This window comes from Lissotriton vulgaris, chromosome 12, assembly GCF_964263255.1.
Source record: "Lissotriton vulgaris chromosome 12, aLisVul1.2, whole genome shotgun sequence".
Lineage (NCBI taxonomy): Eukaryota > Metazoa > Chordata > Amphibia > Caudata > Salamandridae > Lissotriton > Lissotriton vulgaris.
In genome coordinates, this window is record NC_141700.1 from 523,464,562 (window position 1) to 523,487,260 (window position 22,699).

The 22,699-nt window shown below is 46.6% G+C and overlaps 1 protein-coding gene across 1 annotated transcript in view; it reads left to right on the plus strand.

Moving 5' to 3' along the window:
* Nucleotides 1-14,570: 14,570 nt before the first annotated feature.
* CALB2 (calbindin 2) overlaps nucleotides 14,571-22,699 on the plus strand; it is a 152,468-nt gene continuing 144,339 nt past the window's right edge. The window contains exon 1 of the mRNA XM_086945298.1: nucleotides 14,571-14,816. Coding sequence (XP_086801424.1) covers nucleotides 14,720-14,816 — 97 coding nt within the window. The 5' untranslated portion in view covers nucleotides 14,571-14,719. The remainder of the gene's footprint in view (nucleotides 14,817-22,699) is intronic.

Here is a 22,699-nt window from a genome sequence, read left to right on the forward strand (position 1 = left end):
TGTAATGCTCCACATCCCTCCCATTCCCACTCTAAAACGACACCATCCCTCTTAGACTTTTTTAAATCAAAGACCCGGCTTAGAGGCTCCTCCTATAACACCACAGCTCTAACAGGCCCCTCTTATAACAACACCTGTTAGACGCCCCTCCTATAACACCTCCCTTACAGGCCTCTTTTATAACAAACGCCTGTTGGAGACCCCTCCTATAACACCACTGCCCTTACAGGCCCCTCTTATAACAACCGCCTGTTAGATGCCCCTCCTATAACACCACTGCCCTTACAGGCCCCACTTATAACAACCGCCTGTTAGAGACCCCTCCTTTAACACCACTGCCCTTAAAGGCCCCTCTTATAACAACCGCCTGTTAGATGCCCCTCCTATAACACCGCCCTTACAGGCCCCTCTATTAACAACCGCCTGTTAGAGAACCCTCCTATAATGCCACTGCCTTTACAGGCCCCACTTATAACAACCGCCTGTTAGAGACCCCTCCTATAACACCACCGCCCTTACAGGCCACTCTTATAACAGCCGCCTGGTAGAGACCCCTCCTATAACTCCACCACCCTAACAGGCATCTCTTATAACAACGCCTGTTAGATGCCCCTCCTATAACACCACCGCCCTTACAGGCCCCGCTTATAACAACCGCCTGTTAGAGCCCACACCTATAACGCCACTGCCCTTACAGACCCCACTTATAACAACCGTCTGTTAGAGACAACTCCTATAACACCACCGCCCTTACAAGCCCCACTTATAACAACCGCCTGTTAGAGCCTGCACCTATAACGCCATTGTCCTAGCAGGCCCCTCATATAACAACCGCCTGTTAGAGGCCCGTCTATAACACCACCGCCCTTACAGTCCCAACTTATAACAACCGCCTGTTAGAGACCCCTCCTACAACACCACTGCCCTTACAGGCCCCACTTATAATACCCGCCTGTTAGAGACCTCTCATATAACACCACCGCCCTTACAGGCCACACTTATAACAACCGCCTGTTAGAGCCCACAACTATAACACCACTGCCCTTACAGGACCCACTTACAACAACCGCCTGTTAGAGCCCACTCCTATCACGCCACCGTCCTTACAGACCCCTCTTATAAAAACCGCCTGTTAGAGGCCACTTCTATATCACCACTGCCCTTATAGGCCCCACTTATTACAGAGCTGCCTATTAGATGCCCCTCCTCCAACACCACCGCACTTACAGGCCCCACTTATAACAACCGCCTGTTAGATGCCCCTCCTATAACACCACTGTCCTTACAGGCCCCACTAAAAAAAAACGCCTGTTAGAGACCACTCCTATAACACCACTTCCCTTACAGGCCCCACTTATAATAACCGCCTGTTAGAGATCCCTCATATAACACCACCACCCTTACAGGCCACACTTATAACAACCACCTGTTAGAGCCCACACCTATAACACCACCGCCCTTACAGGCTCCACATATAACAACCGCCTGTTAGAGCCTACACCTATAGCAGCACCGCACTTACAGGCCCCACATATAACAACCGCCTGTTAGAGCCCACACCTATAACGCCACTGACTTACTGGCCCCACTTATAACAACCACCTGTTAGAGCCCAAACCTATAACCCCTCCGCCCTTACAGGCCCCTCTTATAAAAACCGCCTGTAAGAGCCCACACCTATACCGCCATTGCCCTTACAGGCCCCACTTATAACAACTGTCTGTTAGAGACCCCTCCTATAACACCACCGCCCTTACAGGCCACTCTTATAACAACCGCCTGTTAAAGCCCACACCTATAACTCCCTCGCCCTAACAGGCCCCTCTTATAACAACGCCTGTCAGAGTCCCCTCCTATAACACCACCGCCCTTACAGGCCCCACTTATAACAGCCGCCTGTTAGAACCCGCACCTATAACGCCACCGTCCTAGCAGGCCCCTCTTATAACACCCGCATGTTGGAGGCGCATCTATAACGCCAACGCCCTTACAGCCCCACTTATTACAGAGCTGCCTATTAGATGCCACTCCTCTAACACCACCGCACTTACAGGCCCCACTTACAACAACCGCCTATTAGCACCCCTCCTATAACGCACTGCCCTTACAGGCCCAACTTGTAATAACCGCCTGTTAGAGACGCCTCATATAACACCACCGCCCTTACAGGCCACACTTTTAACAACCGCCTGTTAGAGCCCACTGCTATAACGCCACTGCCCTTACAGGCCCCACTTATAACAACTGCCTGTTTGAGCCCACACCTATAAGGCCACTGCCCTTACAGGCCCCACTTGTAATAACCGCCTGTTAGAGACCCCTCATATAACGCCACCGCCCTTACAGGCCCGACTTATAACAACTGCCTGTTAGAGCCCACTCCTATAACGCCACTGCCCTTACATGCCACACTTATAATAACCGCCTGTTAGAGACCCCTCCTATAACGCCACTGCCCTTACAGGCACCACTTATAACAACCACCTGTTAGAGACCCCTCCTATAACACCACTGCCCTTACATGCCACTCTTATAATAATCGCCTGTTAGAGACCCCTCCTATAACGCCACTGCCCTTACAGGCCACACGTATAATAACCGCCTGTTAGAGACCCCTCCTATAACGCCACTGCCCTTTCATGCCCTACTTATAATAATCGCCTGTTAGAGCCCACATCTATAACGCCACTGCCCTTACAGGCCACACTTCTAATAACCGCCTGTTAGAGAACCCTTCTATAACGCCACTGCCCTTACATGCCCCACTTATAATAACCACCTGTTAGAGCCCACATCTACAACGCCACTGCCCTTACAGGCCCCACTTAAAACAACCACCTGTTAGAGACCCCTCCTATAACACCACTGCCCTTACAGGCCCCACTTATAACAGCCGCCTGTTAGAACCCGCACCTATAACGCCACCGTCCTAGCAGGCCCCTCTTATAACACCCGCATGTTGGAGGCGCGTCTATAACGCCACCGCCCTTACAGCCCCACTTATTACAGAGCTGCCTATTAGATGCCACTCCTCTAACACCACCGCACTTACAGGCCCCACTTACAACAACCGCCTATTAGCACCCCTCCTATAACACACTGCCCTTACAGGCCCAACTTGTAATAACCGCCTGTTAGAGACGCCTTATATAACACCACTGCCCTTACAGGCCACACTTTTAACAACCGCCTGTTAGAGCCCACTGCTATAACGCCACTGCCCTTACAGGCCCCACTTATAACAACTGCCTGTTTGAGCCCACACCTATAAGGCCACTGCCCTTACAGGCCCCACTTGTAATAACCGCCTGTTAGAGACCCCTCATATAACGCCACCGCCCTTACAGGCCCGACTTATAACAACTGCCTCTTAGAGCCCACTCCTATAACGCCACCGCCCTTACAAGCCCCTCTTATAACAACCGCCTGTTAAAGCCCAAACCTATAATGCCACTGCCCTTGCAGACCCCTCTTATAAAAACCGCCTGTTAGAGGCCACTTCTATAACACCACTGCCCTTATAGGCCCCATTTATTACAGAGCTGCCTATTAGATGCCCCTCCTCCAAAACCACCGCACTTACAGGCCCCACTTATAACAACCGCCTGTTAGAGGCCCCTCCTATAACACCACCGCCCTTAGAGGCCCCTCTTATAACAACCGCCTGTTAGAGCCCAAACCTATAACCCCACTGCCCTTTCAGGTCCCTCTTATAACAACTTTCTGTTAGAGCCCACACCTATAACGCCACTGCCCTTACAGGCCCCACTTATAACAACCGCCTGTTAGAGCCCCCACCTATAACGCCACCGCCTTTACAGGCCCCACTTATAACAACCGCCTGTTAGAGACCCCTCCTATAACGCAACTGCCCTTATAGGCCCCACTTATAATAACAGCCTATTAGAGACCCCTCCTATAACGCCACTGCCCTTACAGACCCCACTTATAACAACCACCTGTTAGAGCCCCAACCTATAACGCCACTGCTCTTACAGGCCCCACTTATAACAACCATCTGTTAGAGGCCAAACCTATAACGCCACTGCCCTTACAGGCCCCACTTATAACAAGCGCCTGTAAGAGGCCCCTTCTATAACGGTATACACTCAAAATATTGAGTTTTTATTATCGAGTTACATTAATATCGAGTTAAAAATATAGAATGGACACAATATCGAATGGACAGAATATAGACTACAAAAATATCAAATAGAATAGCATTAATATTGAATCAAAAATATAGAATGGACAAAATATTGAATGGACAGAATATAGACAGCAAAAATATAGAATGACAGAATATAGACAACAAAAATATAGAATGGACAGAATATAGACAACAAAAATATAGGATTTGAGGTAAGTAAGTTAATATTAATTTTTTTAAGTATTTTTTATGTTAGTATATGTGTGAAAAGTGTATATTTATTTTATAATTTATTTTAATTAATTAATTTTATGGTATTTAATTTTTGCGTAATATAATTCTTGAGCGGGTTGTGGGTTTATAGGGTAATAAGGTGGGAAGTAATTTAATTATAATGAATTAAATATGTTAATTTACTTATTTTTATTTATCTTGAAATAATTGTTAATTAATAATTATTTGGTAATTAATCAAAATATAATTGTTAATTATTTTAAATAATTGATTAATTGATAATTATGTTAATTTTATTAATGTATTTCCTGTAGCGGGTTGTGGGTTTATAGGGGAATAGGGTGGGAAGTAATTTAAATATAATTATTTACATTTTAAATGTATTTATTCGTATTTATTTTGAATTAATTGATATTTAAATTTTTAATTGGTAATTAATTAAAATATAACTGGTAATTCATTTTAATTAATTGATGAATTGATAATTATGTAAATGTTATTAATGTATTTTCTTTAGCGGGTTGTGGGTTTATAGGGGAATAGGCTGGGAAGTAATTTAATTATAATTAATTACATTTTTTTAATTTATTTATTGGTATTTATTTGGAATTAATTGATATATAAATTTTTTATTGATAATTAATTAAAATATATTTGGTAATTAATTTTAATTAATTGATAATTATGTTAATTTGAATAATTTATTGTCTGTAGCGGGTTGTGGGTTTATAGGGGAATAGGGTGGGAAGTAATTTAATTGTAAATAATTAAATATTGTTATTTGTTTATTGGTTTTGTTTTGTTGTAATTTTTAATAATTTTTTAATTGTTAATTAATTAATTGTAATTGGTAAATAATTTGTATTAGGTAAGTATTTTTAATAATTTATTTTTTTGTATTTTTAATTGATTAATTATTATATTATATAAAATTGTTAATTACTTTTAATTAATTTGTATTTGGTATTAATATTTAATGTATTTGTATTCATATATGAAGTATTTACTTTCCCTACTGTTGCACTCTCTGGAGTGTGAATAGTAAATGTTACCCCTACGCTATCCAACGCTTTCCCTACTGTTGCACTCACTGGAGTGGGAATAGTAATTTTTACCCTACGCTATCTAATGCTTTCCCTACTGTTGCACTCTTTGGAGTGGGAATATTATTTTTTACCCCTACGCTATCCAACACGTTCCCTACTGTTGCACTCTTTGGAGTGCGAATAGTAATTTTTACCCCTACGCTATCAAACGCTTTCCCTACTGTTGCACTCTCTGGAGTGGGAATAGTAATTTTTACTCCTATGCTATCCAACACTTTCCCTACTGTTGCACTCTTTGGAGTGGGAATAGTAATTTTTACCCCTACACTATCCAACGCTTTCCCTACTGTTGCACTCTTTGGAGTGGAAATAGTTAATTTTACCCTGCTGCTATCCAACGTTTTCCCTACTGTTGCACTCTCTGGAGTTGGTATAGTAATGTTTACCCCTACGCTATCCAACACTTTCTCTACTGTTGCACTCTCTGGAGTGGGAATAGTAACTTTTACCCCTATGCTATCCAACGCTTTCCCTACTGTTGCACTCTGTGGAGTGGGAAAAGTAATTTTTACCCCTTCGCAATCCAACGCTATCCCTATTGTTGCACTCACTGGAGTGGGAATAGTAATTTTTACCCCTACGCTATTCAACGCTTTCTCTACTGTTGCACTCTCTGGAGTGGGAATAGTAATTTTTACCCCTACACTAGCCAACGCTTTCCCTACTGTTGCACTCTTTGGAGTGGGAATAGTTAATTTTACCCTGCTGCTATCCAACGTTTTCCCTACTGTTACACTCTCTGGAGTTAGTATAGTAATGTTTACCCCTACGCTATCCAACGCTTTCCCTACTGTTGCACTCTCTGGAGTGGGAATAGTGATTATTACCCTTCCGCTATCCAACGCTTTCCCTACTGTTGCACTCACTGGAGGGGTTATAGTAAATTTTACCTTTTCCGCTATCCTACGGTAAAAATATTGTAAATTTGTTATTAATATTACATTTATATATATATATATATATATATATATATATATATATATATATATATATATATATATATATATATATATATATATATATATATTACCTACTGGCGGTCGCCAGTAGGTATATATAGTTAGGATTTTTTCCCTATGGGATTTTTTGAAAATTCTATGCCTAATAACTTTGGCGTTTGTGGACGGAATTGGCTGAAATTTTCAGGAAAATGGCACATTTTGTTTCTGAGCAGCTCCTGGAAATTTGGGGGGGGTCGTCAAGGGGGGGGCCGAGAAAAAAGGGGGGTCCCAAAACGCGTTTTTCCCATGTTCATTTCCATAGGGCGGTTGGACTCACTTTTAGCCCGAACGGCTGAATGGATTTTCACGAAACTTGGCAAAATTGTAGGGACTGTTAGCCCGATGTGCCTTTGCTAGGTCTCAATATATGTGCTTCAGTGGATTTTGAGAAATTAACGTTTAAATCAAGATATATATCTGTAACAGCGCTCCGGGCAGCGATCCGGTTAGCGAACTTTTCGCGTATCGGAACTTTGCGAAGCGTAGCTGATTGGCTCTTCGGTGTCTGTCAACATTCTAAACAGTCCGGAGCGGCCGCCATCTTGTCTCTCGGTAGGATCGAGAGACAAGAGGAGGCCAAAACAAAGGGGGAAATGAAGGAAAGGGGGCAAGGTAGACCCCTTCTGACCCCTAGGATTGATGAGGGGGATATTATAGAGCCACGCGGGGCCCCCAAAAAAAAAATCCGATTTTTTCGCCGTAGAGACACGTCTTGGTAAGCGAACCGGGCAGCTAACCGGGAAGCTAACTGGCAGTGTAACGGGAGTCTGAGGAGTAGCTGATTGGCTGTCAACATTGTAAACAGTCCGGAGCGGCCGCCATCTTGTCTCTCGGTAGGATCGAGAGACAAGAGGAGACCAAAACAAAGGGGGAAATGAAGGAAAGAGGGCAAGGTAGACCCCTTCTGACCCCATAGGATTGATGAGGGGGATATTATAAAGCCACGCGGGGCCAAAAAAAAAAAAAAAAATCCGATTTTTTCGCCGTAGAGACGCGTCTTGGTACGCGAACCGGGCAGCTAACCGGACAGCTAACCGGGAAGCTAACCGGCAGTGTAACGGGAGTCTGAGGAGTAGCTGATTGGCTGTCAACATTGTAAACAGTCCGGAGCGGCCGCCATCTTGTCTCTCGGTAGGATCGAGAGACAAGAGGTGGAAAAAAAAAAGTGTAAATGAATGAAAGGGGTAAGGCAGACCCCTCCTGAACCCCTAGGATTGATGAGGGGGCTATTAAAGTTCCCTGCGGGGCAAAAGAAAAAAAAATTGCGATTTTTCGCGGTAAAGGTGCTTCCTGGTACGTTAACCGGGCAGCTAACCGGCAGCGTAACGGGAGTCCGACATATTGTGTTTTTTGAACGTTTGTGATATGTGCACGTGTGGATTTTGTCTAATTAAGGTTAAAAAAATATATATATATCTTTAAGCGTGTTCTGGCGCGCTTACGTTTTGGGTTTAGTTTGCGCTGCAGAGACGATACGTCACGGTTATGCGATGCATCATGAGGCGTCTCACGGGCTACGTGATACGTCACTTAATAAAGAATATATTTTACAGCTATAGATATTAGCTTTTAAAAAACCAATGAAATTCACAGAAAAAACCATAGGTTATAGACCATATATAGTTAGGAATTTGCATTTACAAAACCTTGAAAATTCACTGAAAAAACCATAGGTTATAGACCATATATAGTTAGGGATTAGCATTTAAAAAACCTTATTTTATTTGCACAAAACCATTGAAATTCCATATATAGTTAGTTGCACTAACTATATATCGCGGACCCGCAATCCACTGCTAATGATGTCACATATTACATCATTCATGACATGGTCAGTGACATCACTGATGACATCACTGATGACATCTCAAATGACATCACTGATGACATCACTGATGACATCTCAAATGACATCACTGATGACATCACGGACATCTCATTTGACATTACTGATTACATCACTGATGATATCATTTATGTGATAATACATCTTCAGACTCTAATATAACCTTAGATACACTCAGTGTAAACAGGCACTCACAGACTGTCACACATCCATGGAGTTACTCACACACCTAGTCAGTCATGCAAAGAATCAATCACATCTCCATTTCCTCAACTATACAGTTATACACACCTTACTTATTCAAACATATAGTAACACATATTTACTCTTTTATACAATCCTTGATACAAGTTCACAATGATTCAGACAGCCACTCACACATTCACTGGCTCTTATGTTCAGTAATTTATATATGTCAACTCTCACATGGAGTGTGTTTTACATATGTACTTACTTTGACATGTAGCACTGAGATATCCATTCACTCACCAATATACTCATGCACACAGTCAACTGTCCATACAGCTGTTTCTACATGCACTTTTGAACCCATACACCTAGGGAATCAACTGCTCACACATCTATGCACAGAGTTATACACCTCCCAGCCACCCACACACATACTCAGTCTCCCATACAAATACTTGGGCAACCATTCAATAACCCATATAGTTACTGATATAGCTACTGATTTAAACATGCAGCAGTTTACAGAACAACATAAATAATGATTGCCAAATTAAGACACTTTAATCACTAACCCATACACTCAGTGAGAGACATTTAATCATTCTCTCATACAGTCAGTCATGCACCTACTAAATCCTTCATCCAGACACTTATACATCCACTCATTCTTCAATATGTAAGACATATTTTAACTTTACAGAAACATACAGTCACTGGGTGTTGTCATCAGTGATGTCATCAGTGATGTCATCAGTGATGTCATTTGAGATGTCATCAGTGATGTCATCAGTGATGTCACTGACCATGTCATGAATGATGTAATATGTGACATCATTAGCAGTGGATTGCGGGTCCGCGATATATAGTTAGTGCAACTAACTATATATGGAATTTCAATGGTTTTGTGCAAATAAAATAAGGTTTTTTAAATGCTAATCCCTAACTATATATGGTCTATAACCTATGGTTTTTTCAGTGAATTTTCAAGGTTTTGTAAATGCAAATTCCTAACTATATATGGTCTATAACCTATGGTTTTTTCTGTGAATATATATATATATATATATATATATATATATATATATATATATATATATATTAACAAGTCAATTTGTATTATTTTTTTTTTTTACTTACATCAATTATTTATTAATTTTAAGGTTATTTAAGTATTTTAAGTATGTTTAAGTTAATTATATTTATTATTTCATTATTTTTTTATTAATTTAAAGCATTTTAAAAAATTTGATATTTTGACTAACCATATTTTTTACATCGATATTTTTGATTCGATATTTTTGTACTTACGTGTTTGGAGATAGGAGGTCAATATTTTGGTATTCTATATTTTTACCTCAATATTTTTGTAACTCGATATTCTTAACCTCGATATTGTTTCAGTGATCCTTCTATAACACCGTCCTTACAGTCCCCACTTATAACAAAGGCCTGTTAGAGACCCCTCCTATAACGCCACTGCCCTTACATGCCACACTTATAATAACCGCCTGTTAGAGACCCCTCCTATAACGCCACTGCCCTTACAGGCCCCACTTATAACAACCACCTGTTAGAGACCCCTCCTATAACACCACTGCCCTTACATGCCACACTTATAATAATCGCCTGTTAGAGACCCCTCCTATAACGCCACTGCCCTTACATGCCACACTTATAATAACCGCCTGTTAGAGACCCCTCCTATAACGCCACTGCCCTTACAGGCCCCACTTATAACAACCACCTGTTAGAGACCCCTCCTATAACACCACTGCCCTTACATGCCACACTTATAATAATCGCCTGTTAGAGACCCCTCCTATAACGCCACTGCCCTTTCATGCCCCACTTATAATAATCGCCTGTTAGAGCCCACATCTATAACGCCACTGCCCTTACAGGCCACACTTATAATAATCGCCTGTTAGAGCCCACATCTATAACGTCACTGCCCTTACAGGCCACACTTATAATAACCGCCTGTTAGAGAACCCTTCTATAACGCCACTGCCCTTACAGGCCCCACTTATAACAACCACCTGTTAGAGACCCCTCCTATAACGCCACTGCCCTTACAGGCCACACTTATAATAACGGCCTGTTAGAGACCCCTCCTATAACGCCACTGCCCTTACTGGCCACACTTATAATAACGGCCTGTTAGAGACCCTTCCTATAACGCCACTGCCCCTACTGGCCCCACTTATAATAACCGCCTGTTAGAAACCCATCCTAAAAAGCCACTGCCCTTACATGCCCCACTTATAATAACCGCCTGTTAGAGCCCACTCCTATAACGCCACCGCCCTTACAGGCCACACTTATAATAACCGCCTGTTAGAGACCACTCCTATAACGCCACTGCCCTTACAGGCCCCACTTATAACAACCACCTGTTAGAGCCCACTCCTATAACGCCACCGCCCTTACAGGCCACACTTATAATAACCGCCTGTTAGAGACCCCTCCTATAACGCCACTGCCCTTACATGCCCCACTTATAATAATTGCCTGTTAGAGACCCCTCCTATAACGCCACTGCCCTTACAGGCCACAATTATAATAACCGCCTGTCAGAGACCCCTCCTATAACGCCACTGCCCCTACTGGCCCCACTTATAATAACGGCCTGTTAGAGACCCCTCCTATAACACCACTGCCCTTACATGCCACAATTATAATAACCGCCTGTCAGAGACCCCTCCTATAACGCCACTGTCCCTACTGGCCCCACTTATAATAACCGCCTGTTAGAGACCCATCCTAAAAAGCCACTGCCCTTACATGCCCCACTTATAATAACCGCCTGTTAGAGCCCACATCTACAACGCCACTGCCCTTACAGGCCCCACTTATAACAACCACCTGTTAGAGACCCCTCCTATAACGCCACCGCCCTTACAGGCCACACTTATAATAACCGCCTGTTAGAGACCCCTCCTATAACGCCACTGCCCTTTCATGCCCCACTTATAATAACCGCCTTTTAGAGACCCCTCCTATAACGCCACTGCCCTTACATGCCCCACTTATAATAATCGCCTGTTAGAGACCCCTCCTATAACGCCCCTGCCCTTACAGGCCACAATTATAATAACCGCCTGTGAGAGACCCCTCCTATAACGCCACTGCCCTTACAGGCCACTATTATAATACCCGCCTGTGAGAGACCCCTCCTATAACGCCACTGCCCTTACATGCCCCACTTAAAATAACCGCCTGTTAGAGACCCCTCCTATAACGCCACTGCCCTTACATGCCCCACTTAAAATAACCGCCTGTTAGAGACCCCTCCTATAACGCCACCGCCCTTACAGGCCCCACTTATAACACCGGCCCGCTCCTCACAGACGCCTCTTATCACATCACCGCCCTGTCAGCCCCTCCTATCATCCCATCGTGCCCCCCCCCCCTCTCCACATCGCCTCTTCTCACTGCGCTCTTTTAACCTCGCCAGCCCTTCCGTCCTCCTCCTGCGTCACCGCTCCCTCCAGCGGCGTAAAGTTAAATGATGCCCCTGTATCCCCGTATCTCACAAATGTTCAGTGGCATTGGGCTGAACGTGCCCCCTGTGGTTTGGAGACCCCCTGCAGAAACCCTATCCCCCACCCCACCCACCCCATCGTACCTTGCCTCAGCCCGCAGGGACTTCTAGGGCCTGGTTTACCTCTCCGCGCTTCTAAGGCCTCTCCTCAGTCTTCCCCTGTCCTCCCAGCCGCCTCCTAAAACGGCGTCCCTCAAAGCACCCTATGTCGCACTCTAAATAGCTCAGGGGGTCAATGCATTTCTCTCAGAGATCGGAGTAACCTGAAGTTTGTGAAAGGCCGACTCGGCCATGTATGCTTCCTAGGAGGGTCGGAGAAGCCCCATTAATGAGGGGGGTCCGTTAGCGGCGGACTGCAAAATGATGACCCCCCAAATGTGAAGAAGGCCTTGAGTCTCCCATACCGCACACATATTGATTGGCCTCGTGCTGGTTGGAGGGCCCCTGGAGCGTAGGGGTCCTCTCAGTGGTTGCCCCCCTTCCTCCATCGCGTCGTTGGGGCAGCCGGGGCCTGCGTTACACCCGCATCCCGTGTGGGCCATAGCTGGAGCTGAGCATCACCACAGTTTCTACTCCCACACATCTCTCACCTTTCTTTTCTCATGCGTTCACGCTCTCCCTGTCCTCATTCTCTCCTCACTAGCCCCTGTTGCCCTTTACACCTGTCCCCTCTCCCTCAATGGTATCTGCTCCCCATTTCACCCGTATTCTCACTCCCTTATCTCGTCCTGCTGTCCTTTTTATCAGTCCAAAATGTATCTCTTGCTCATTCGTCTCTGCTCTCCTTTTATCCTTCTGCCCTCTCCCTCTTATTAGTCCGTGATCTCTTTCACTCAACTGCCCTGCTCCTTCGTCCTCTCCTTTCACCAGCCGACCACTCTCCGCGCACCCCCCCCCCCCTCTGCCTCCCGCCTGTCCCTCACTAGCCCCTGCTCTCTTAACCAGTCTGTCCCCGGTCAGTCTACTCTCTAGTGAGTGGTCCCTGTTCGCTCCCCCTTTCATCCGCCTATCTACTCTCCCCGCTCTCCTCTTCACCCCGTCCTGTCCTGCTCACTAGCTCCCGTGAACCGTCCGCCACTCTCCCCGCGCTGGTATTTTGTATCAATTCGCCATTCGACGCCCCCGACCCCCTGCTTTCACTAGCATCCCTCTGTCCTGCCTCTCACTCGTTGGTATCCGCTCTGCATTTCACCCGTTTGCCCCCGCTCCCACTGCCTCCTGCCCTTCTTTCAGCAGGCCGTCCCCGCTCCACTCACTGGTCCTCTGCTCACCTTTTCACCCGCCTCTCCCCACTAGTCCGGGCTCCGCTTTTCATCAGGGCCTCTCTCCCATCTCTACTTGTAGTTCTCCATTCGCCAGTCTGCTCTCGCCGTCCTACCCCCAAATTCGACCCTCCTGTCCGTTTTGTCCGTCTGTCCTCGCTCCCTCGCGCTCACCAGTGCCTGCACTCCTTCACATCAGTCCTTAAACTCCGTCCCTCGTTTGTCCCTCCTCTCTTCATCCTCAGCTGGTCCCCTCTCCCTCGTTAGTCCCCGCTCTCTCTTTTTTCGCCCATCTGTCTCCTGCTCCTCTCGCTGGGTCGCGCTTTGCTTTCGGCAGCCTGTCCTCTCGCCGCGCACTCGTCTCTTCTCTCTCTCTCATACTCATTCGCCTCCCTCCCCCTCACTATGATCTGCTTATCTTTTCAGCCGCCTGCGCCCTCTCCCTTACCAGTCCCTACCCTCCTTCCTCTATATCGGCGCCCCCTCTTACTAGTCTCTGCTCGCCTTTCTATACCCCATTCTCGCCAGTCCCGGCTCCCCCTTTTTCCCGTCACAGCACCTTCTTCCCTCGTTGGGCCGTGCTCTCTCTTTGAACTGCCCGTCCCTTTCACCCAACAAGTTGCTTCTTTAATTGCCTCTCCCCGTTGACCGTTGGCTCTCGCGGTATAGATTAATTTCTATTTCTGACCGGGCTCACCCATCAGCCGCCCCCTACCCATCCAGCAAGGGTGCAAGGACGTGAAATGTCCCGCCTCCCCCAGCTGGAGTGAAGCGGGGCCCTCTCAAGCCCCCCCCCCCCCCTGGGCCCCGGTGCCACTGCTGCACAAGTAAAGGGGCGCCCTCGCCCCTTCTCATGAATGTGATATAATGCCCTCTGCCCCCTCACCCCTATTCACCTTGCACCTAACCCGCTTTGCTGCACTTTCCTGATTGGGTGTCTCTCTTCCCAGCAGGTGTCTTGTGTGCCTGGGCATTGCCCGTAGCCCTCGGCCCCCTCTATCATGGTCTCATTTCCCCCTCACTGAGTGACCCTCCCGCATCCTGGCCCACGTCTCGGCCCCTGCCCCCTCCCTTCTCCTCGCCACGACCCCACGCAGAGGTCTCAGACCCGCCCTCGCACATCTGGGCTCCCTCCCAGCCTCGGGTTTCCAGAGCGCCAGCGCCCTCTTGCGGCTCCTGCAGGAACGGCCCGCCTCCCCCAGGGGCGGTATATAAAGGGCGAGCCGTGGAGCGGGGCCAGGAGTCTGCGGAGAAGAGTGGAGCGAGGGGGCGCAGTCGGGAGTGTCTGAGCATCACCTGGGCATCATCACTCGAGCCTCCCTGAGGAGCTACCCCCTGGGTACCACCGCCCCGAGGACCAGAGACCCCCGAGGAACCCTGCCTGGCCATGGCCCTGAAGCAGAAGTCGCAGCCCCCCTACCTGCACCTGGCCGAGCTCACAGCCTCCCAGTTCTTAGACATCTGGAAGCACTATGATTCTGACGGTAAGCGCTATACTCCAGGCTCTAGGCGAAGGGAGTTTGTTCTGGGCACCTGTCACTAGACACTCAATAGAAGTGCAGTGCACCTGTCGCACTCCGGTACATCACGGTGCTTTACTGTGATTGTTGCAAAGTTTGAAAAATTTAAGTCATTCTGTCTTCAGTGCCAAAACGTCTCGTACGTCAGCTTGGGTGCGCCTTGAAACATTGTAGGCGCTTATGTTCAAGAGCAAAGTCACAAGGTACTTTCAAAGGCACATTTGAGGTAAAAAAATGAGGTTTGCTGTACACAGCTGGTGGGTACCTTTTATTCCAGTACGCTCCAATATACCATTTGAGCCAACAGCTGAAGGTACAGAAAAACACGCGCACGTATTTGGATACAAACCTAGCGTCGTGAAGGCGTCTTTTGAAACTGAGTAAACCTGAAGAGATTGTAGCTGCATCAACTTTCCAGACAGCTTGTGTCGGGCCAATAAAGCAACTACTTGGCCCAATGCGTTGACCCAGTCACTATAGAGATTCGCATGTTTATTCGTTGATGTATGTAGTTTATGTAAAGCGCCCACATGCGTTGTGACTGCACCTTTTGGGCGCTTTGGGATACTAAATAAATGTAGGTAACGAAGCAGTCGCTGGGTGCAGGGAGCGATACGTTTTATGTGGAAATGTGCAAAAGCTGGCCGACCACTCCTTTCATACCAACAGAACAAACTCGGCGGCTCGGTGGGTTAATGCACCTGCTGGAGCGCGCTCGAGGCGAGCGCAAGACAAGCACACACACAGTGCGGCCGTTGACGCGTTTTGGGTGGAAAGGAGAGAGGGGAAGCTTTTCACGGGTTTGACAAGTACATAGATGGTCTCCCAAAAAATACATTTCAGGACCTGTTCGTATTTCAACAACACAAAACGCATATATTTTAAGACTAGTGGAGTGTTGCAAGGTCCCTTAAATCGTGGAAAAAAATCAAAATTTGAACAGTGCATTTCGACACCAACTTGCGCCCGACCAGCTAAAAGAGAGCTTTAATGCGTTGCCACGTCGAACCGTATGGTCGTGGAATTATTGATTCATAAACCACTAGCCTTGGGCCGCCTCTAGGCGCTTTCGGCAGACATGGGGGGGTCGTGGGTAGTGAAAGAGGCACGTCTTGATTACCCGAATTGGTGCCTTCTGGTCTAGTGGCACTCGGCGTTGTCTTCCAAGCCCCCTAGAATCAGACCACCACGGGAAATGGGGACATTCCAATGCTTGATATCTCGGGTGCCCTTTTGGGTGGAAATAGGAGGATGTGGCATAACGACCAGAGCTGCCACTTTGAACCTGGGGAACCAAGTTCGAGTCTCGGCGTCGGCTCCACATCCTGTGATCCTGGGCAGCTCACTTAATCGCCCCATCCCATTTGTAACGTAACTGGTGCTCATGTAAAGAGCTACAATACCTTCGGATCGAGTTTGCGCTACATAAAAACTCCCCCAAAAACTTCTAGTCGACCAGTTACATATGGATTCCATAGGACCCAGTTGCTTCCTGGCTTTAGGGTGCTTGGGGCAAGCGCTCCACTACTATGGAGGAGTCCCAGTTGTACCTTGGAGTTTGTTTGTGGCACATGGTGGTGTCTGTCAGGGTTTTAATTCGAGCAGCACAGGCATATATGGTCAAATGTACATATAGATGCTGCAGCTGAAACCAGTGGTAAATTGTCCTTACCATTTTTCCCCCAGTGATGCCCCGTATTAGACAAACGGAACAAAAGCGACGCTGCAGGTGGCCTGTGATCATTGGAGAACCCCGTATTGACCGTCTAGACTAGAGAAATGAGGCAGCGCGGTGGGTTGGCGTGCCGGCTGCCGAGTGGAGGTCACAGATATTAGCCATGGTGAGCTCGGCTCAGCCTTTCATCCTCACCAGGGATAGGCTCAGTGATTTGGGCAGTAGTCATAACCGTTGCTCATGGTGCCACGGAGCCATAAGCATGTTCTCTAGCACGTGAAATAAAGAAGCAAGCTATATATATTGTTAAACGTTAACCACGGACAGGTGTCTGGTGAAAAGTGCAAATGTGTGGAAACAAAATCTCCCACCTGTGAACAAAACGAAGAGCGCGTGCCCACCTAATGTAAAAGGGTAGACTCCACTCAGTAGCCGAGCCAGTGTGTCATGGATCCCAATGCAAGGACAATAATGCAATCCCGGATGCTGTTTGAATTATGAAATACAGCAAAAATCGGGGTTCAGTGCCCGCTCTGGGAAGGGCCCCGGTGCCACTGCACCTGCTGCACCAAAGGAAGCTACGCCCCTGCTCCAAGATATTTTCCTCCTAAACCTGCACATTTTCGAGGCATTCCCCGTCCAATCCCAGTTGTTTTGATTTTTCTTTTTTGATTCCGCTCTTATTTAGTGCCCTATTCTTGGCACGGCTCCACCTCGCCCGGGCAGGAAACCCTTATCGTGCACGCCTCCGACAGAGTGTGTCCCGTGTCGGGGGGGGGGGGGGGGGGGGTGCAGTCGGCTTCGAGGGGCTCGGGGTGAATTCAGTGCGCAGTGAATTAAAAGGCACTCGTTTCTGTCCTGGCTTTACGCATCTTTCCTCATGGCGAGTAGTTCTTCTAATGAGCTTATCCCTCAAACCTACTCGGGCGTCTCTCCCCCCAGTCGAGCCTGCTTTCCCTCCCTTTCCTCCCCTCCCTCCCTTCCAGAGCAGCAGCTTCCAACACATCGTGCTTTATTATTATTATTTACTTTTCTGACGCCTTCTTCCCTCGGGTTTTCCTGGTCTTCCCGCCCCTCTCTCCTCAGAAGTTCCCGCCCTCCCCGCATTCCCAGCCTGCTTCGCTTTCTCAGGCACGCGGACGCCCCTTGCCCCTCAGCTCGAGATTGCTGCATTTGCTCCCGTTTTTGCAATTTTAAATAGCGCAAACTTGACCCAGGGGCATCGGAGCGCTTTTCATGAGCACCGACACCACACTTGTTTCTTAGGCATATGGAGATTACACGATTTGTCCAGAATCACAGGATGTTATTGAGGGGAAGCCAGGACTCGAACCTGGCTCCAAAGTCTGTAGACCCAATAGTTTAGGCCGCAACTCCTCCACGTGCAAGTAGTGGGCAGGGAAACTCGTTTTTGGTGACCTAACTTACTCTTCATGTTTAGACCGTTACCCAAAGCAACAGAAAACAAGCAGGGGCGGCTCTAGGCTCATGGTGGCCCTGGGCAGGGAGTGTAGGTAGGGGGCCCCGGAAAGGAGGTCCGGTCAGGGCGGAGCGCGGAGGCCAGTGAAGAAGGGGGGTCAGGGGATTATTGTATTAAGGATATATATTGGTGTGGTGGCCCCTGGGGTTTGGTGGCCCTGTGCAGGTGCACAGCTTGCACATGCCTAAAGCCGCCCATGAAACAAGGTAGGAAAGGGAGAAAGAAGGAGGACTAGAAGGCTATGAAACGGTGACAAGGAGAGAAAGCAGAAATGTGCATTGATTGCCAAAGCCAATAAGCCTGCCTTCATTTTGAAGCCTGACTAAAACGTTTAAAAAAATAGTTAATGTGTGATGATTCAGTATACTTTGGAGATGCAAAGTACTCCGTTTTCTGCTGCAAGGACTCCATGGAAGGGCCGGGTGAAAGACCAAACAGCCAATAGCATGCAGTGAGAAGGGTATAATATTGCTGGACACACTATAGTCCACTTTAGATGTACGATAAGTAATTGGTAGCTGTGCTCTCAATCCACACCTACAAGAATCCCCACACGTGATGAAAACGAAGGCAGTGTATGAAGGGGGGAAATGAGGCATGAGGTGGAATCAATATGTGTTTATTTATTTAAAATGAAGCACATTCTCTCCTCAGCAGCCCTGCTCTACACACTTTTTTTTTTTTTACCATAAAAGGGGAAAAGAGCTCAGACAAGAGAAAACAATGGCAGACGTTACCCACCTCTCACTACGAAGTGAGAATGGAACAGAAGACATGCGGCCAGATTAATCAATGTCCCGATTTGCGAGTCCTTAATAGCGATTATTAAGGAATCGCTATTAAGGACTTGCAAATCGGGATTCATGTAGAATTCGCAAAATAAATTGCGATTCCTACAGCCTCCTTATTTGCGATTAGCAAATTGCTAATCGCAAATAAGGAATGACTCCCCATTCATTCCTATGGGCCTAAAGGCCCATAGGAATGAATGGGGAGTTATTCCTTATTTGCGATTAGCAATTTGCTAATCGCCTAAAGGCCCATAGGAATGAATGGGGAGTAATTCCTTATTTGCGATTAGCAATTTGCTAGTCGCCTAAAGGCCCATAGGAATGAATGGGGAGTTATTCCTTATTTGCGATTAGCAATTTGCTAATCGCAAATAAGGATGCAATTTCAAGGGTGCCAGGGGTGTCCAAAGACACCCTGTAGCACCCCTGAAATGTCAATGTAGGCTGATGTTGCGCACACACATGTCCAAAGGACATGTGTGTGTGTAACATCCAACTTAGAAAAATGCACTAAAGTGCATTTTTCTAAGTTTTCGCTATTTACCACGAAGTCTGACTTCGCGGTAAATAGCGGCCAAAAATAGCGAATTCGCAATTTAAAAATGGTTAATGAATTGCATTTAAAGAATCTCAAATAGAGATTCCTTAAATGCAATTCCTCGCAATTTAGCGATTTCGCAATTAGCGATTTCTGCATTTGGGATGATGAATCCCAAATGCAAAAATTGCGCTCGCAAAGGGGCAGATTCTCAGAATCTGCCCCTTTGCGAGCCCATTTTTCTTTGATGAATCTAGCTGATGATTCGCCTCCATCGGGCTCAGGAGCCTCAAAAATCATCCTTATTAGATTGAAGAATTCTTAGATGGCCCTGGTACGACTTCCCCTCACAAGGTTTTTGGTTAGATGCAAAATCACTGGACATTTTCTTTGAGCAAGACTAATAAGCAGACATGTTATACCAAGCCTTATCCCGGTGTTCCCATGCCTCCCAAAATATCACTCTCTGAGTTAAGCAGTTGCTACAGTCTAGACCATGGGTACTCACAAACTTTTGCCCAGGGGTCACAAAGTACGGTTTGAGGTGTGCCCGAGGGCCGCACGGATGCCAGCAGGGTGGCGGGTGGGGGTCTGGGTGGGTCATGCATTGTGTAAGGCGGTTCAAAAACATGTTAAATTAACAGGCAAGCATTTATTTGCAGATTCATCAATGCTTTCCCAATTTATTTTACTTCTTTTTCCAAATATTAGTGCGCGCAAATAAACAGCAGCTGGGGCTGCTGTTCACCAAGGGGGTCGCATTTAAAGGTCAAGAGGGCTGCAAGCGTCTCCCGGGCCGTACTTTGAGTATCACTGGTCTAGACTATTCACCCATTGAGTAGATGCTGGCCAATCCCAAATAACAGGAGAGTTAGGCGCACCCAATTCAAACAGATCTCCCTTTGTGCCGCAATGTTAGCACAAAAAGTAAAGATGATTGCTTCTTGCGCAGGTTTAGAAGCGGCCCCACCCCAACTGTGACCCCAAAAATCACCAGTGCCAGGCTTACCTTAACTTCCGGTCCCATTACCGCAGACAGCACCTTACCCTCTTCTTACCAAAAAACCTGGTTGAAGGAGCACTGGCAGAACATGCGAACATCATCTGCCTTTTCCACGTCGCACTTAAGGCCCTACCTCAGCTCTCAACCTCCCAGCATCGCAAGTCTTTTCGGTGCCCAGTATGCCCTGTGCACTGTAAACTGATGACTTTTCCTAAGGGGGCGGATTTGGTGCACATCCAAAGAGTAGACGCTCTACACACTTGTTGGTGGTTCCTGGCAGTCATGTTTTACACCCATGTGTAAATGTGTCCTCCACAGCTCCCGCCTGCACCTTTCTCGCCTCAGCAGGTGGCGCTCTCCCTGCTTCATCCGACAAGATGGCACACTCTGCCAACGGCGTGATTTTCACCATCAAACTCCAATCCTCAAAGTTTTTTTTATCCCGAAAAACGTATTAATAATCTTGAAGATGTAGCATGTATGTGTTCAGTGCTAAGCAAATTGCCATTCCAGCAGTCGGTTAAATGAGAAATGTGTGCACCAAAATTATACCTCAAAGTCCTTGCCATAAACTCCTTAAGTTCCAATATAAAGTATTCATTACCAAAACAAATTAAAGTCATCCTGTACAATATTCCCATGAGAAATTCTACCACAACCTCGCAACTTGTTATTCGCACCCACATTTCGGTTTACCTTCTTGCGCGCTCTCTCAACAGCATTGCTCTTGAAAGCCCCTGGCCCAAACCTACAATGCCCAAGCTCTGCCCACTCTATAGGTGTCCTTGCCCACAAACTTTTCATCTGTAGAAAATATGCCATCATTTCTTTAACACAGCCAAACCAAACAACTGCACTAAATCATGCACACCTAGATGTACTGCCAACAAATCTGGGCAAGGACTACCCATAACCTCTCAGCCAACCACAATAACAATTGCCCGTTACACATGCCACTCTTATCCCACTGGGGCACAGCAAGCATACATCTTAGATCTGAGGCTTAAGCATTTGCCGTAAGGCCAGAACCCCAACTGTTTAGCTGCCATGGCACTAAACAATGATCAATAATTCAGATGGTTACAATGGTAGATAGTGATACAGGTCTCAGGACAAGATCAACGTAGCAAAACATCAACCAGAATACCTAGACTAGACAATTAAGCCTAACAAATATCTCATCACAATTCTAACCCCAACAACTAGACCTCTTAATCGCTGCCCTGGGAAAGCAAACTCTCCAATTCTGTGACTGCCGCAAACCAAAATGCAATGTGTGCCAGACTGCTCAGCCTCCATACCCAACGCATGCAGAAACTTTCACATCACACCTAATAACTGAAAAGCTGTCAATCAGGACCCACCCTTCAGCCTCACTCCTTCATGGCAAACCTGGAAAAAACCTTACCGCCGTCACGCAGCTAACGGACCTGGCGGGCTACCTGCAGCCTTCCCTTACACGATTCATGCACCATGCCTTACCTTCCTGCTCTATGTTTGATTGTCTCAGCCACAACCACAGTTCTGTGCTCCTCAGCAAAAGTTATTTGTACCGCATGCCATGTCTTGTTCTTGTACAATGCTGAAGCCCTAAACTCTCCCTGGAGCTACCAAACCAAGCGCAACTTGAACAGAATAATTTCAAGGCCTGGCACACACATCTTCTCCTTACTGGCCCAATATCTGCCAGGTGACCTGTTCAAGTTCTTCATTCTAGTGTAACCTTCCAAAATCCCAACCTGGCCTGGCTACAACTCCCTGTCCTCTGCCCCGGCTACCCACGCGGCCTTAGATAGGACATTCTGGTAAAAGCCAATGAGGCACCGGCATCCTGCTTACCCATGTGATCCTGGAGCAGGCCTTTACGCCCATCCACTATAGCCACAGCGCACTAGCTACCTCCTCCCTAAGTTTATCCGGATACACCCCCATACATCCTCTAAACTCCTTATCATTCTTTAACCGTGTTTGGCCTGTGAACTCCAACTGCGCTTTATGAATAACTTCCAGATATTTAAACAGGGCCACATATCTTTATGGTGTGTCTCGCAGTATACACTGGCATCAATCAGCAATGTCGAAGACCATATATCAGTTAGTAGTCACTCGGGTCAGCTGGCCAACTCCCACTCCTCTTCCGTATAGCCTTAATTTCTTTCTGCAACTACTGAAACACATCTATAAACTCTCCTTCCACACATTCTCTTTGGTAAATAATGCCAGGTTAGCCCACAAGACATGGCTACTTCGATATACCGTCGTTTTTCCCCATGGTCCTTACTCTATTTTTATCGCCATCCACCTTCTCACTGACCTACCAGTTTTCCTGCCTGTATTTACTGGCTGCTTCTCAATCTTCT